At 41.1% G+C, this 16,635-nt stretch overlaps 1 protein-coding gene and 1 pseudogene across 6 annotated transcripts in view; one reads left to right on the plus strand and one right to left on the minus strand.

The window, feature by feature from the left end:
• The window catches only part of NUSAP1 (nucleolar and spindle associated protein 1), a 29,189-nt gene extending 12,573 nt beyond the window's left edge, over window positions 1-16,616 (minus strand). For 2 of the 6 annotated variants that reach the window (XM_069461287.1, XM_069461268.1), the window contains exons 1-6: window positions 16,259-16,616; window positions 8,297-8,365; window positions 5,058-5,201; window positions 4,130-4,265; window positions 2,846-2,947; window positions 537-646 (exon numbers count right to left, since the gene is read on the minus strand). In XM_069461287.1, the coding sequence (XP_069317388.1) occupies window positions 537-646; window positions 2,846-2,947; window positions 4,130-4,265; window positions 5,058-5,201; window positions 8,297-8,365; window positions 16,259-16,351 (654 nt within the window). In that variant the 5' untranslated portion in view covers window positions 16,352-16,616. Of the gene's footprint in view, window positions 1-536; window positions 647-2,845; window positions 2,948-4,129; window positions 4,269-5,057; window positions 5,202-8,296; window positions 8,366-16,258 lie in introns of all 6 variants that reach the window. The other 4 variants (XM_069461278.1, XM_069461258.1, XM_069461297.1 and 1 more) reach the window with 3 other exon arrangements.
• Window positions 15,047-15,137, plus strand: LOC138380954 (U2 spliceosomal RNA; annotated as a pseudogene).
• Window positions 16,617-16,635: the final 19 nt, after the last annotated feature.

Raw genomic sequence — 16,635 nt, forward strand, 5'->3', positions numbered from 1 at the left:
TTAACACCAGATACCAATAACATCAACTTCCTAGGATGTCATCAACTCACTACCCTGCTAACTCAACCTCAGGGTTGATTTTATCACTTTCTACCTGAGGGGGCTTTGAGTCCAGGAGGACTTGGATTGAAGGCCCCCAAGGGACCTGTTAACATAGAAAAACTTTAGGTTAGCCACTATTAATCACTCCAATTTCCTTTAGGTGAGAGAGAAGAGAAAGAAGATGGCTTCAGCCACAAGCTAGTCCATTCTCAATGAAAGAGATAGGCAAAATGTCTGAACATGGAATACAGAATGACTTATTAGCACTTTGGAATTAGTTCTTCACAGTGAGGATTCACTGCTTTATTTGGAGGGTTTTGAAAATTCTTAAGGTTGTAGAAAGCAATTTTAAGATAAAGATATGTTAAGCCCAAACAAATCCATTCCATTGATAAAGAAATAGAAAACTGGCTGTATTAACCATGGTGTTATACAGTTCATGCATTAAAATTAAACAGTTTAGTCCCAGTAAGAACATAATTTTATCTACATACCTTCAGTTCATTAACCAAATTGTGTTCTTCAAAGTGTTTCTTTTTTCTCTCCATATATTGATCAATGGACTCCATTTCCTTAAAATGAGCCTCATGAAGCTTCTTAAAGTCTAGAATGTTCCCCCCAAATATGAAAATTAATAACAAGACAAAATCCACTCATTTACTTCTTGTGTTTTTCTGGTAACACTTATCCTCTTCTTTGCATCCCTGACATTCAATTTCAACATAATTTTTGCCAAAACTGTAACTTCAAAATACTTAGTTTTTGGAAAATCAGGGGCAAAACATATTCACCTTTTAACTAAACATTTGCTCTCTGTCCATTGTACTACCTGACATCTTGGATTGGTCCAGAGAATAAGAGTAACAGATTTATCTTCTCCAATTAGTCAAACGGATTTTATTTAACCAACATAAATTTGATATTCTATAATGCTTAGAAAGCTCTATGCCAAGGACTCACAAACTTTTTCTGTAAAGGGCTAGATAAAAAGTATTTTAGGCTTTGTGGCAATGTATGGTATGGTCTCTATCTCGTTATTCTTTTTTTAAAACTTTAAAACTGTAAAAACCAGCTGGGTGTGGTGGCTCATGCCTGTAATCCTAGCATTCTGGGAGGCCAAGGTGGGAGAATCGCTTGAGGTCAGGAGTTCAAGACCAGCCTGAGAAAGAGCGAGATTCCCATCTCTACTAAAACCAGAAAAAATTAGCCGGGCATGGTAGAGCATGCCTGCAGCCCTAGCTACTCAGGAGGCTGAGGCAGGAGGATTGCTTGAGCCCAGGAGTTTGAGGTTGCCGTGAGCTAGGCTGATACCATGGAACTCTAGCCCAGGCAACAGAGTGAGACTCTGTCTCAAAAAAATAAAATAAAATAAAAACCATCCTTATCTCAAACAATGTAAGACAGGCCAAGGCAGGCAGTATTAAGTATATAAACATCAATTGAATCTCTAATATATGATCAACAGCATTCTAACTACATTAAATATATAACAATCAACACTCTACGTGCCAAGCAGCGTTCTAGCAATATAAGATAGTGAAGAATTACACATCCAAAAATGGAGCCCCTTAGATTTATAAGAAACTATTATAAGGTGGGCTTTATGTCAAGTACTTCATAGACATTCGTTCATCAGATTTTTCTTTTTAAAGATAGGATCTTGGCCGGGCGCGGTGGCTCACGCCTGTAATCCTAGCACTCTGGGAGGCCGAGGTGGGCGGATCGTTTGAGCTCAGGAGTTCGAGACCAGCCTGAGCAAGAGTGAGACCCCATCTCTACTAAAAATAGAAAGAAATTATATGGACAGCTAAAAATATATATAGAAAAAATTAGCCGGGCATAGTGGCACATGCCTGTAGTCCCAGCTACTCGGGAGGCTGAGACAGGAGGATCCCTTGAGCTCAGGAGTTTGAGGTTGCTGTGAGCTAGGCTGATGCCACGGCACTCACTCTAGCCTGGGCAACAGAGAGAGACTCTGTCTCAAAAAAAAAAAAAAAAAAAAAAAAAAAAAAAAAGATAGGATTTTGTGTGTCACCCAGGCTGGAGTGCAGTGGTGCGATCACAGCTCACTGTGACCTTGAACTCCTATGCACAAAGTGATCTTTCCGCCTCAGCCTCTTGAGTAGCTGGGACTACAAGATACACACCATCGGCGGGCGTGGTGGCTCACGCCTGTAATCCTAGCACTCTGGGAGGCCAAGGAGGGAGGATCACTCGAGGTCAGGAGTTGGAGACCAGCCTGAGCAAAAGCGAGACCCCGCTTCTACTAAAAAACAGAAAGAAATTAACCGGACAACTAAAAAAAAATAGAAAAAACTAGACGGGCATGGTGGCACATGCCTGTAGTCCCAGTTACTTGAGAGGCTGAGGCAGTATGATTGCTTGAGCCCAAGAGTTTGAGGTTACAGTGAGCTAGGCTGACGCCACGGCACTCTAGCCCGGGCAACAGAGTGAGACCGCCAAAAAAAAAGACGCACACCATCATGCCTGTCTCATGCATCAGATATTTACTAAATCCTGGATATGGGCTATTTGCAGTGCTAGGTAATCAATAGTAGAAAAAATATTCTCAATTAATCTATATATCAACCTGAAGAAATATGTACTGTAGCAAAATTATTTCCACTTTACACTGAGGAAGTAGGTTTATTGAGGATAAGTTGCTCAAGATCTCAAAGCTAGAAAATGAGAGAACGAGAATGCAAACCCTAGTTTCAGTATGTAAACTTTTAGCTGTTCCTTTCCAACATCAGTCTAAAGTGGGCCAATCATTACTTTATGTATCTTTGTGTATAAAACTTACTTGGAGTAGTGACTGCAGTTCTTTTGTTTTTTCCACGTTTGTAGAATTCATTTCTGTAGGGAGCCTTCTTTCTTTCTGAAGATACCTTTGAATCTTCATTACCTAAATCCAAAGAGACAGAACTAAGAAGGATTTCCAAAAATTTCAGAAATGTCTGTAAGTAAACAGAGCATTTTTATATTGTAGGCTCTCTCAAAGTGGTGGTAGAAATGGTACATAAGGAACACAAAGAATTATAGCATTACTACCATATTAGCTTATAAGCTTCAAATGGACAGAAATTTTATGCTGTCTGTATAGAAGTTATATAAACATACCAGAAAGTTAAATAAAACTTTTTCAGAATTTTTACAATGAACATGTTATTGTTATAACTAGAGTGATGAAAATCACAAAATCCCAACAGCCAAAGAAACACCATTAGCATTTTGGCATATTTCCTCTGGTTCTCTGATTGTATACCTATTTATTTTTAAAGAGACAGGTCTCGCTATGTTGCCCTGGCTGGCGTTGAAGTCCTGGGCTCAAGCAATTGTCTTGCCTCAACCTCCTGAGTAACTAGGACTACAGGTATGTGCCACCACACCACTTATTTATTTAGTTAGTTAGTAAGTTAGTTAGTTAGTTAGTTTTGAGACAGGGTCTTGCTGTCTCCCAGGCTAGAGTGCAGTGGCCTGCTCACTGCAACCTCGAACTCCTGGGTTCAAGGGATCTTCTTGCCTCAGACTCCCAGGTAGTTGGGACGACAGGCACATGCCACCACACCAGCTAATTTTTCTCTGTTTTGTAGAGATGGAGGTCTCGCTCTGCTCAGGCTGGTCTTGAACTCCTGGGCTCGAAAAATCGTCTTGCCTCAGCCTCCCAATGTGCTGGGATTATAGGTGTGAACCACTGTGCCCAGACTGGAGCACTTTTAAGACAGATATACCTAGAGAGAATGCCATGTGATAACAGAAGCAGAGAGTGGAGCCATGCAGCTGCAAGCCAAGGAACACCAGGCATCGATAAGCATCACAGGTCAGGGAAAGGCAAGGAAGGATTCTACCCAGTGTCTCAGAGAAGCATGGCTCTACTGACACCGTGATTTTGGACTTCTAGCCTCTAGAACTATGAGAGAATCAATTGCTATTGTTCTAGCCTCTAAAAGTATGAGACAATCAATTTCTGTTGTCTTAGGCTACCCAGTTTGTGGTATCTTATTATAGTAGTCCTAGGAAACTAATGTACATGGCTATAACTAGCAATTTTTTTTTTAAATGTTACTTGGCATACCATTTATTCCACTTTTTCCTGAGGAAACTGAATTCTCAGCTCCTTGGCTCTCATCTGATGGAGAAGGAGTAGAGCTGAGATCTTGGTTTTCCTGCTTTTCACAATTCTGGAATTCAGTGGGATCACTTATTTTTATCTCTGAATGATCCTGCTAATTTTAAAAGGAAATAAAAGATTTAGATGATAAGTAATTGCTGTCTTACAAACATAGGTGCCAAAATGAAGGGGGGAAGAGGCTAAAGGAATAAAAATAGGAGAATGAGACTTCTGAGTGGTGGATTTGAGTCTCTGCCTCACCAAGTATCAAGAGAATGTAAATTTAGGAATAGGAGAGAGACATTAGGGAACACTGGAAGGCATAAAAGAAATGGTAAAATTAGCTCTCTTAGGGATGATAAGCTAATACAAATAGACCTAGATAGTCTACTAACCAAAGGACTATATGAAGCTAGAAAATAAAAAATTAAGACTGTGTTGGGTAAAAGTTAAATGGAAGGATAAGACAGAACAATAAAATCAGAATCTAATCAAAGCAAATGAGGGAAGCCCCCCACTAATCACATGACCATAGTGCTGAAAGACTAAGTACATGGTGATCACCAGGCAGCGGTCAATTTAGGAAAGAGAATTAAATGAAAAAAATCATAGTTGATGTTGGTTTCTCTTCTTATTTACTACACCTAGTTTCAGTGAACACTTAATGAAAGTACCTATTTATTCAAATAATTGTTTGTGCTTAATACTTAAGAAGTACTTCTTGAGTCAGGCCTTGGGGTGTGTTGAGCAGCTAGACTTGGGCCTGGGCCTTCATGGAGCTTATCGCACACAGTGAACTTGCAACCACCTGTTATCATAAGGAAATTTAAAAAGGAATCTCCTTAAGAATATGCCAGTTTGGCACAGGTGGTGGCTTATGTTCAGTTTGTACACTTCCGTTCACCTGGGAGTCAGGGTTCCCATGGACTGTCTTGCGCCTTCTCCTCGTTTTGGTGACGTGGCCAGCTGGCTCTCTCTCACCTTGCTCCTGATTGTTAATCTGTATCTCAGTCTCCTCACAAGAGGATGCAGAAGTTTGACTTTCATCCTGAAAAGAGAGACATTAATCTGCCACATCCTATGTACAGAGGTATAATGCTTAGGAAGAATCAGAATTTAAACTGAATAAAAAACATGGCACATACAAAAGATAATTTTTTAAACTCTCTAGCAATAAATTATAGGCAGGGATAAGAATTACAGAGTATTTAAAAAGAAACAATCACATTTAATAATCTGAGATAATGAACTAAGTCGAGAAAGCATTCCAAGTTGTCTTAGTGGGAATAAATTAAGACAATTATTAAAAGTGCATTAATTTATTGAATATACACTATGTGCCAAGCACTGTGTTATTAGCTAATAATATTATAGCTAGCATTACAACTTTACTGGGTTAAGTATTTATGTGCATTATCTCATTTATTCCTTAAAGCCTATGAGATAGGTATTGTTATTATCCCCAGTTCACAGATGGGGAAACTAAACCTTTGAGAGCCCAAAGTAACTTATCAAAGGTAAAAATAATGGAGTAAGGTGAAAAGCACTTGAATTACCATAAACTAAAAGTAAAATGCTGCAATATGAAAACAGTGTGGTCAGGTACCAGAACATCCAAAACAGACCTGCTTATGTAAGAAATCATTGTATGATAATGGTTGCACTTCATATTAGTGGGGGAAGATTGGATTCATTATTCAACACATGATGTGGGGAAAACTAACAACGTTTTTAATATTTTTGGTGGCTCGAAAAATTGGTTGTTCTCTCACACCAAAATGAAATCTGGATGAAGATATAAATGTTAAAAGTAAAAGCTTAAAAGCACTAGAAAAAAAATAGGTGAATATATTATCATGAGTCTGAGGAAGGCATATTATCTTACCTAGAAACTATAAAGGAAAGGCTTGATTTGGTTTTGATGTTTTTGTATTTTAAGTAAATTCTAATTTTTTGAAATAAACTAATACATACACATGGCTAAAAAAATTAAATCAAACACTAAAGAAGAGATTATAATGAAAAGCAATTGGTTCTCTGCCCACCCTTGCTATTTGTAAGGTTTAAATTCAGGTGGTTATTTAATATATCACTAGTGATTTGCTGATGGGATATTTGTATTTTCAACAGCTATTTTAGTGCCTATCATGTGCTAAAATTTAGCTTATTGGTACTCTCATGTTGCTATCTTCTTCCTAATAGAATTACACCATTTCAGTCACTCTATTAGTTACCTTTGCACCTATAGATATACCTTTAAATCTTGTTCCACTACAGGCAATATATCCTGTAAGTCACAGATATTAGCATCTTTATGTGTCTCTGTACCTCTTGTTTTTCTTTTACTTCTCAATTGCTGTCAGTTATTCATTCTAAGTATCAAAGTTAATGATTCTCCTCTACATACTGAGCTGAGAACCACAATATAAAATATGTGTGTTAGGAGTAAAAGAATAAAGAGCGGAAGGCCTTAGACAGAGGTGAAATATTACAAAAGTGGAATAGTTCCAAGAGATGTAAGGTCCAGGATATGCCCAAAGAAGTGGATGGCTGACGAAGAGTAGAAACAAAGATCACTAGAGTTAAGGAACAACAAGGCCAAGGTAGTAAAGATACAAACAGACGGACCTTTGAACTCACCCAAAATAAGGTCTGGACATAAGGCAATGAAGACAATGAGACAGGGAACACTAGAGAGCAACTAGGAGGTCAGCAAATAAGAGACTAGAATAGGTGAGCATAAATTTCAAAGGAGCAGGAATTTTTACGTGAGAATAGAAAAATCCTATCTGGATCCCACTTTAAAAGTATCCCCCACCACCCCATAGTAGTGAAGTATAAGATAGGTCCTGTAATTGGTTTAAATACCTGTTATTGTGACTCCCAGAGATGTCTTATTTTAATCCCATGCACCCAAACCACGGTATGTTATGTCAGTCTGGGAGTCTGACAATGATCAGGGAGCAGTATGTTCAATCCTGAATGGACCATGACGTACCCTCTAATTCACTTGTCTAAATCTAAGACTGAAGAAGGCATACCTGCTTCAGTTGAGGCAATGGCCAGCACACATCCAGACTAACATAGTCAGAACTGTTACAACTCATATATATAAGGCTTTGAGAAGATCCACTGTCACCCTCACTTAAATATAATATACAACTGTACACTTCTCAGATGATGATCTTGGGGTCCGGAAGCTTATACATCTGTCTATCCTAGGTAACACTGAGGATCTCTTTGCCATGTATCTGGACTTTGCTGACTTCTTCTGTATTCTTAAATAAGAATCACTTGATTTACCCAAGTGATGTCTACATCAAGTCTTTTCACCTGTCTAAGCTCATTATTAACAGATTCACCACTTAGGAATCCTGTATCTGATTGAATTTTGATTGTCACATCCTGTTCTTGTAAAATTTTTAAATGTTTATAAATTAGAAAACAGAGGAAGAAGTTGGATTTTCAGTTCATGTTTATATTTACCTTCACTTTCAGATATATAATCAATCTTTCCAAGGCTCAGTCCTTAAGGCCTTTCAACATTTCCCTCTATTTCAAGTTAAGAATCCTGGCCCTTGATCGATTTATGTGTCATGACTTACGAAAAACCTTTGGCACCGGTCGGAAGCAGCCATGACAATCTCCCCCATGAGCAGTGGTTTACAACTTACAAGTAAGTGACTTTCACAATCCCTACTTCATTTGATTCTCACAACACTCAATTCAGCACAGCAGATATTATTTCCATTTAAAAGAGGAGTTTCAGTTTTCCAAGGTCACAAGAAAGAAAGAGCTGCTACTTCACTTGGGGCTTTCTGACTTCAAATCCAGTTACTTCCCTTCAAATCCAGTTGCCTCCGTACTCATCATGCCATCTCTCATCACATTTGGCAACTAGTACTTAGCCTTTGCATTCATATAAGAACATCTTATCAGACAGATTACTTGCCTCGAGGCAGTTTTACCATTCATAACAAATGGTTATTATGAAAGGATTCAGTCCCTGGCATTATTACCAATAATGATCTCTTTGGTAATAAACAGCATGTCTTAAATCATCACTAATTATGTGTTAATTGCTCATTACCTCAATATGATTGTTCTGTTAGCTAATAGGTGATGATGAAAAACATTACTCACCTGATTCTCATTTTCTTTTTTTGCTTCATGTTTAAGGTGGGCTTTTAAGGCTTTTAACAACTTGTCTGCCTGCAAAAATCAATAAACAGGAAAGATACATTGAACATTTTCTGCTGTTTTTGTATTCAAATGTACTCTTGTCAGGCTGTAGGTCTAGAACTATGACCTAGATAAACTGGTCCCTGTCCTAAGGAATTTCATGCCTGAGTGGGAAAGTCAGACAAGGAGAGAGGCAATTGCAATACAGTGGGGTAAGTACCCAAGGCAGGAGGCTCAGGCTGTGAGAGAACATAGGTGGGCTTGGCCCAGGCCAGTTCTCGGATAAAGATGTGTTGTCTCTAGCTGCTGAGATCCAAAAAATGAAGAAGAGTCAGAAATAGAGAAAAGGGTAGAGAACTAGCACAGCAAGGAAATGCCAATGGTGAAGTTTGAAGAACTTAAGTTCAGCGCGGCTGGAGCATGGAGCTATTGGAAGGGATGGTGAAAAATAATGTTGGGAAAGTGGGCAGGGGCCTGACCTTGCCAGGCCTTGCAAACCTTTTAAGAGTGTGAACTTTACCCTTAGGGAAAAGGGCAGTCTTTGAGGAGTTTGCAGCAGGGCTGTGGGTGACCAGTTTCAGATTACTCAGAACGATCACTCTGGTTTCACAATGTGCAGGATGCATTCAACGGGGATAAGATTGAAGACAGGGAAACAGCTAGGAGGCTGTTGTAGGAAACCAGAGATGCTGGCCTGAAGTAGAGCAGGGCTAAGGCAGCACGGAGTCAAAACCTGCTTAGGAAGTAAAATCAGTGCAAACGTGGGAGTTGAAGAACAGGGAAACTTTGTTATGCCCAGGTTTCTGGCTTGGGCAGCTGGTGGGACGTGGTAAGGGTCCCTAAGATGTGGAATGCAAAAGGTCCCTGGTGGGAAGGGAACTCCGAGCTTCTCTTCCTATCTTAGGAAAGCTTCCCTTCTTGTTCTTTCTTGAAAGAGGAATACTGATCTGATTAGTTACATTTTCCTGTGCTTTAAAAGGTCAAGTATATTGGTTGGGTTCCCTTTTCTTCCCTTCCACCCAGCCACACAGTTGAGGGCCAGAGACATGCTTTTCAAGGTGGGCCTGCCACTGGGCTTGGCTCTTTTCTTCTCATACCTTTTTTTATTGGCCATGTGCCCAGTAAAGAATGGCAGAGATCCTGAAACTTGGTTTGGGCTTTAGGGGACAGGAGAGGTTTTGCTTAGGGTGTGAGCCTAAGCCACATCTTATAGTCCACTTTACCAGAATTTTCTGCATCACAACAGGTACCATCTCAGCTAGTAATAAAGTGGTACCTTATTTCCTACTTGTTCCTTGAACTGCCCTTGAGAGTCTTCTCTGAGAAGGAGGTGATTGGCAAGGCAGAATTCAGGCATTCTTGATCATTCTGACTCTAACACCTTCTTAACATACTATCAGAATGTTACCAGGTCGGGTGCGGTGGCTTATGCCTATAATCCTAGCACTCTGGGAGGCCGAGGCAGGCGGATCGTTTGAGCTCAGGAGTTCAAGGCAAGCCTGAGCAAGAGCGAGACCCCGTCTCTACTGAAAGTAGAAAGAAATTAGCTGGACAACTACAAATATATAGAAAAAATTAGCCAGGAATGGTAGTGCATGCCTGTAGTCCCAGCTACTTGGGAGGCTGAGGCAGGAGGATCACTTGAGCCCAGGAGTTTGAGGTTGCTATGAGCTAGGCTGATGCCATGGCACTCTAGCCCAGGCAACAGAGTGAGACTCTGTCTCAAAAAAAAAAAAAAAACAACTCACTAAACATACAAGAGTGCTGAAGTGAGGTACCTGTGGCAGAATCAAGTAAGGACATTTAGCAGGTTAAATGATCTGGGCTGATACTCAAGAGCTGTGCTGAAGGTAGAGATGTTAGTTATCAGCATGTATTCATGCATTCCTTCAACAGCATTTATTGTGCTTCCAGGCACTAGCAAAGACAGTGGTAAACAAAACAGACAAGGTGTCTGCCCTCCAGGAGCTTCTAGTGATGGACTAGTTGGGAAACAGCCTATTAACCAAGTAAGCTAGAAATAAATGATATGACATCAGGTGCTATAAAGCAAAAATAAAACTGGGTGATTGGGGTGGGGGGGACCTACCTGAGTTAAGATGGTCAGAAAGGGCCTCTCTGAGGTGTGGCTTGAGCTGAGATGTGAATGAGGAAAGGGGCAGCAGGTGAAGTTGTGGGGAAAGAGCACTCCAAGCAGAGGGGACACCAAGCAGAGAGGCCCTGAGATGGACTGATGAGTCAAAGGACAGTAATAGCCACTGTGGCTGGAGCATGGTGAACACTGGGGTGTGTGGAGGGCAGGGAGATCAGAGAGGTGAGTTGAAGCTGGGTCAAGTAGATTTATAGGCCACGGCAAGGAGTATGGATTTCTTCCCCCTAATTTACTAGAAAAATATCAGGCCTATAGAAAAGTCAAAATAATGTAATAAACACTCATACTCTCCACCTAGATTCAACAATCATTAACATTGTCTTGTTTTTTTTTTTTTTTTTTTTGAGACAGAGTCTCACTCTGTTGCCCAGGCTAGAGTGAGTGCCGTGGCGTCAGCCTAGCTCACAGCAACCTCAAACTCCTGAGCTCAAGCGATCCTACTGTCTCAGCCTCCCGAGTAGCTGGGACTACAGGCATGCACCACCATGCCCGGCTAATTTTTTTCTATATATATATTTTTTTAGCTGTCCATATAATTTCTTTCTATTTTTAGTAGAGATGGGGTCTCGCTCTTGCTCAGGCTGGTCTCGAACTCCTGAGCTCAAACGATCCGCCCACCTCGGCCTCCCAGAGTGCTAGGATTACAGGCGTGAGCCACCGCGCCCGGCCAACATTGTCTTGTATTTGCTCTCTGTATTAATATATATTTCTTGCCAAACTATGTGAAAGTAAGTTCTAGACATCACGATGTTTTACCACTAAATACATGAACCACATCTCCTAAAGATAAGGGGAGTTTCTCCTATATAACCTCTAATGCATTATCGTACTTACAAAAGTAATAATTTTCCAATATTACCTAATACATAGCCCATAATGAAATTTCCTTGTCTCCAATTTTAGCTGTTTTCTTTTAAAAAAATTTCCCTCCAAATCAGGATCAAACCAAGCTTCTCTCATTACATTTGGAAGAGTTTAGATTTTATTTTAGATGTGAAAGAAGACATTGGAGGGCACTGAGCAGGAAAATGACATGTTTTAAGTTCTAAATATCACTCTGACCACCAAGAGAATACTAGCAGGAGGCAAGAGTAGAGGCAGGAAGCCCTGTATGGAAACTGAAGCAGTGGTCAAGAGATGAGAGTGCCATGGCCCAGATTTGCAGCATTGGGCATGGTGCCCAGAGGTCAGTTTCAAGTGTACTCAGGAGAAAGTGCCAAGAAGGATGAGTGGGTGTGAGCAGTGAAGTGAGGAATCAAGGATGATCCAAAGTGGGCCTGAACCATATACTGAGATGGAGAATAGATCATCAATGTTTGGAACTAACCATGCAGTCAAAGCAGCAGCTCAGAGGAGAGGTCCTATTGGAGATGTGGGTTTGAGAGGCATTAGCTTCTTGATGAAGTTAAAGTTATGGGAGTGGACAAGATCACTAAGGGAGAGAGCACAATTAGAGAAAAGGCCAAGGTACACTCCTAGGCACCCCACATTTAGAGATCTGGCAGAGGAAGAACCAGCCAAGTAGACTAGAAAGAAGTGCTAGTAAGGCAGGAGAGAGTGAAATATCAAAGAAATCTAGTCAGAAAGTGGCTGGAGCAGACGGGAGTGTTCAATCATGCCAAATGCTGCTGATAGGCAAGGGTAAGGCTAGAGATGGACCACAAGCTTTGTAAGATGGTGGCCTTGACAAGAGTAATTTCAGTAGAAAAGAATAGAGAAATGGGGCAATAGATGGGAGGAAGACCATGGGTCAGGATGGGATTTTTGATTTCTTTTTTTTTAAAGATGAATGATATTAAAACATGATTGGGCCGGGCGCGGTGGCTCACGCCTGTAATCCTAGCACTCTGGGAAGCCGAGGTGGGCGGATCATTTGAGCTCAGGAGTTCGAGACCAGCCTGAGCAAGAGCGAGACCCCATCTCTACTAAAAATAGAAAGAAATTATATGGACAGCTAAAAATATATATAGAAAAAATTAGCCGGGCATGGTGGTGCATGCCTGTAGTCCCAGCTACTTGGGAGGCTGAGACAGGAGGATCGCTTGAGCTCAGGAGTTTGAGGTTGCTGTGAGCTAGGCTGACGCCACGGCACTCACTCTAGCCTGGGCAACAGAGTGAGATTCTGTCTCACAAAAAAAAAAAAAAAAAAAAACATGATTGCATGCTTTATGGCAATGAGCCAGCAGAGTGGGAGAAACTGATGCAGAAGAGTGGATCTCACTGCAAGAATGTAGTCCTAGTGGAGGCAAGAGGGCCCAGGATCCTCAGCATAAATGGAAAGGCTGCCTTAGATACAGCCTCTTACTATAATGGGTGGGAAGGCAGAGTACTCAGGTGCAGGTGCAGGCCGGCTAGAGGGTTTGATGGTGGAAGGGTGAGGTAGTTTTCAGCTGATTGCTTCCATTTTTTCATGACCTATGAGGAAAAGTCATCAAGGGAGGGAAGGGAGCCAAGTTGAGTAGAGAAGATAGGAAATAGTTATCCTCAAAAGTGGGAAGTTAATGACTAAGAAGAAAATGTTGGAGGATCATATGCCCATTTTAAGATTTAGAGTCATACATTTAAAATAAGTTAAGTCAACAAAGTTAGGTGGTTTCTCTAGCCAGTCAGCTGCATAGCTTTACGCAAGGATTATGCACACAGCTGGGTTTAATTAGGCTTGGGCTTTGCCATGCTGAGTATCGGGAGAGGCAAGGAAGTGGCAATAGTGCCATCTTTGTATTTAATTTAAGCTTGCAAGAAGGGAAATGAGGGCATGAGAGAGGAAAGGACCAGTGGCCCCACAATAAATATTAAAAACTGCCTGCCTCATTTTGCTTTACCATTAAAAGAAATGTCTCAAAAGAAAGAGCTAATATTTTCTCTTCTAAATTTATTTATTTATTTTGAGACAGGGTCTCACTCTCTTGCCAGAGCTAGAGTGCAGTGGCATCATCATAGCTCACTGCAACCTCAAACTCCTGGGCTCAAACTATCCTCCTGCCTCAGCCTCTGGAGCACCTGAGACTACAGGGAACACGAACACACCCAGCTAATTTTTCTTTTCTCCCTTCTTTTTTTTTTTTTTTCCCCCTTTTAAAAGACAGGTGTCTCCCTGTATTGCTCAGGCTGGTCTTGAACTCCTGGCCCTCCTCGGCCTCCCAAAGTGCTAGGATTACAGACATAAGACACCTTGCCCAGGCTAAATGTAATTTTAATAATATCATACTGGTGGACTTTATTTAAATCGTATTTTGTTGGGCAGAAATGATGGCTCATACCTGTAATCCCAGCACTTTGGGAGCCCAAGACACCCCACTCCTCCTCTACCAAAAAAAAAAAAAAAAAACCAAACAAACAAAAAAACAGGGTGTGTTGGCAGGCACCTGTAGTCCCACCTATTCAGGAGGCTGAGGCTGGAGGATCTCTGAAGCCCAGAGTTCAAGGCTGCAGTGAGCTGAGACTGCCCTGCTACACTCCAGCTGGGCTACAGAGTGAGACCGCATCTCTTAAAAAAAAAAAAAAAATTCGTGTTCTGTTAAGTTTTAATCAAATTTTGATAATTTCTCAGAGCAATTTATTAAGTTTTTTGCTATGTTCTTGGAATTTAAACAGGCAATTGATTTAATGAGCTTGAGCTGTACCAACAGTAAATAATTTAAAGCATCTTATTACAGAAAATTTCAAAGATACACAAAAGTAGAGAGAATTGTGTATTGACCCCCCCATGTATCTATTACCAATTTCAATAATTATCAACATTCTACTGTTCTTACTTCTAGTTTCCCCCTCTTTTCTTGGAGTATGTTACAGCAAATTTTACAGGCACCATAACATTTCTCCTATAAATACTTGATATGTATTACCAAGAGATAAGGACTTTTTTAAAAAAAGTAAACATAACCACAATACCGTTATCATACCCAAAAAAGTAAAGAATATCTTTTACACTAGACCAAGTTTAATTTTTCTCAATGGTCTCAAAAATGTCTTTGGTTGGGTATAATAAAGGCTCATATAGTCAAGTTCATCTGAGAAATAGTACATTCCAACAAATATTTATCTACATCTACTATGTGGTAGATATTCCTAGGCAGGCAATGGGTTCTGTAGTGACAAGACATACCATATTACCCCAGAGCTATGACAACTGATTAATTGGCTACCCCAGATCAAGTGCCTCAAGAGACTATGATAGGTAGGACTTTGAGGGAAAAAAAATCTAACTTGCCGGAGCTTTTCAGCGATCCAAATAATTGTGGTGCCTTAACGTTAGCCAGAGCTCTGAACTCAGGTGAGAAACTTCCACGTAATTCTTGCCAACCTAACTACCTTCTGGTGCATTATTCTAGCACTGCCAAGAAGAAACTGTAAATAATAGTTCTAAATAATTATTCAGCATCTCCTACATAAAATGTACTGCAATTAGTGCCGTAAAGACTTCCAAGGTGGATGGATGAAATCCCTGTTCAAAGAATTTTACTTTTAGGAGAGAAGATAACATACATACTGGATTGCAAGGTGAAACCTGGCAGGTGCTCAAATAGAGTACTTGAAAATAAACTGCTTTAAAAGCACAGATCGCTTCTCCGCCTTTTGGCTAAGATCAAGTGTAGTATCTGTTCTTATCAGTTTAAAAGCACAGAGGTTCCTGGGATTACTGGAGCCGTAGACATGTGGCCAAGGGAATGAAGAGGAGGGGATCAGGCGCCAAGTCAGTGATGATATTTTGGTTAGACTGTGAAGGGTAATTGAAAATTATCCATGCAGATAAAGAAGGAGAGAGAAGGGGATCTGAGGCCAAAGGGTCAAAATGAGCACAAAAATGAACAAAATACCAAGTGTTCAGGGATGCAGCCTTGGATAAAAGATTTCATTCATTAAACAAAAATCCTAAAATATTTAAACTAAGGAATTAAAGTTTTGTTCATGAAGTATTGGGGAGCCATTAACCACTATAGCCCCAAAACATCCCAAAGGACACTCCTTTGTCATTCATCCCCAGCAGGTACCTGAGCCTGAATTATTTTGTTCAAATCATTCGAAAACATTTGTGATGACTGATTTAGGCATTCATTCAGTGTAACTATCACAGCCTGCAGGACAAATCTCCAGAGTACACATTAGTATTATGTGGGAAATATCAGCTAGAATCTATACAACTCCAATCCCGTATTGAAACTTCACATTTTCCCCTAACATCTTGCAGCCTCGGAGTCAAAGACCTTGGGGGTTTTGAAAGAGACCACCGCAACAGAGATCAATAAATAAATGATCATGCTAGATCAGGAGGGTTGAGTTATAAAAATTTATGCACTAGGGGCGGCCCCCTAAAAGCCATTTTTTTCTGTTAGGTTCCTCAGTAAAATATCAAGAGATTATGGGCACTATTACAATTTGCCGAAGTGTTATTGTTTGGAGTTTTCCAGAAGCTGAGTCAATTATTTGTTCAACCGCTTAAAATTAACCGGCATTCCTTGGGCTTTGGGGGCCTGCGTTTCCTAATCAATGCCCTGAGAAGCATCATAGAGTACTTCTAAAAAACCCAAGCCAACCAACCCTTTCGGAGCAGAGGCCCATGTGAGCCCCCAGAAGTCAGCCTCAAAGGAGGTGTAAACTTTGGCTCCTCTTCCGTCTCGCAGAGTTCTAACTGGGACCACCGTGAACCAAATCTACCGCCCCAGGGGCGGGGACAGCTACCTCAGCCCGCTCAGTCCCTTCGCAGCGCGTCTCCCCGAGGCCCCGAAATTCCTACCCCGCCCGCCCAACGGCTTGCACCGCCAGCCCCGTACCCTTAGGTTAGCCCGGAGGCCCAGACTCTTGGCTAAGTTCTGCAGGTCACTGTACTTGAAGGAGTCCAGCTCCTCCAGGGAGGGGACGGTCATCGCGATCCGCAATCCAGTCGATCCGCAGAGGATGAACAACCGAATCTAAGCAGTACAGTTCAAAACTCTGGCGGCAGGCTCGCCTTTGACCAAGCAGGACTTTATACTCAGTTTAAATGAAGAACATTGCACTTCCATTGGATGAAAATGTCTGGAAGGCGGGGGGGGTCTCTGACACGAACCAATAGGAAGGCTGATTTCGCACCTCAACTGACGCCCGCTCGTCCCCACGCCTCACCAACGCGCAGGCGCCAAAGGGTCTGTGAGGCGGTGGAGCCTACAGC

This window comes from Eulemur rufifrons, chromosome 2 (genome assembly GCF_041146395.1).
Source record: "Eulemur rufifrons isolate Redbay chromosome 2, OSU_ERuf_1, whole genome shotgun sequence".
NCBI classification, from domain to species: Eukaryota; Metazoa; Chordata; class Mammalia; order Primates; family Lemuridae; genus Eulemur; species Eulemur rufifrons.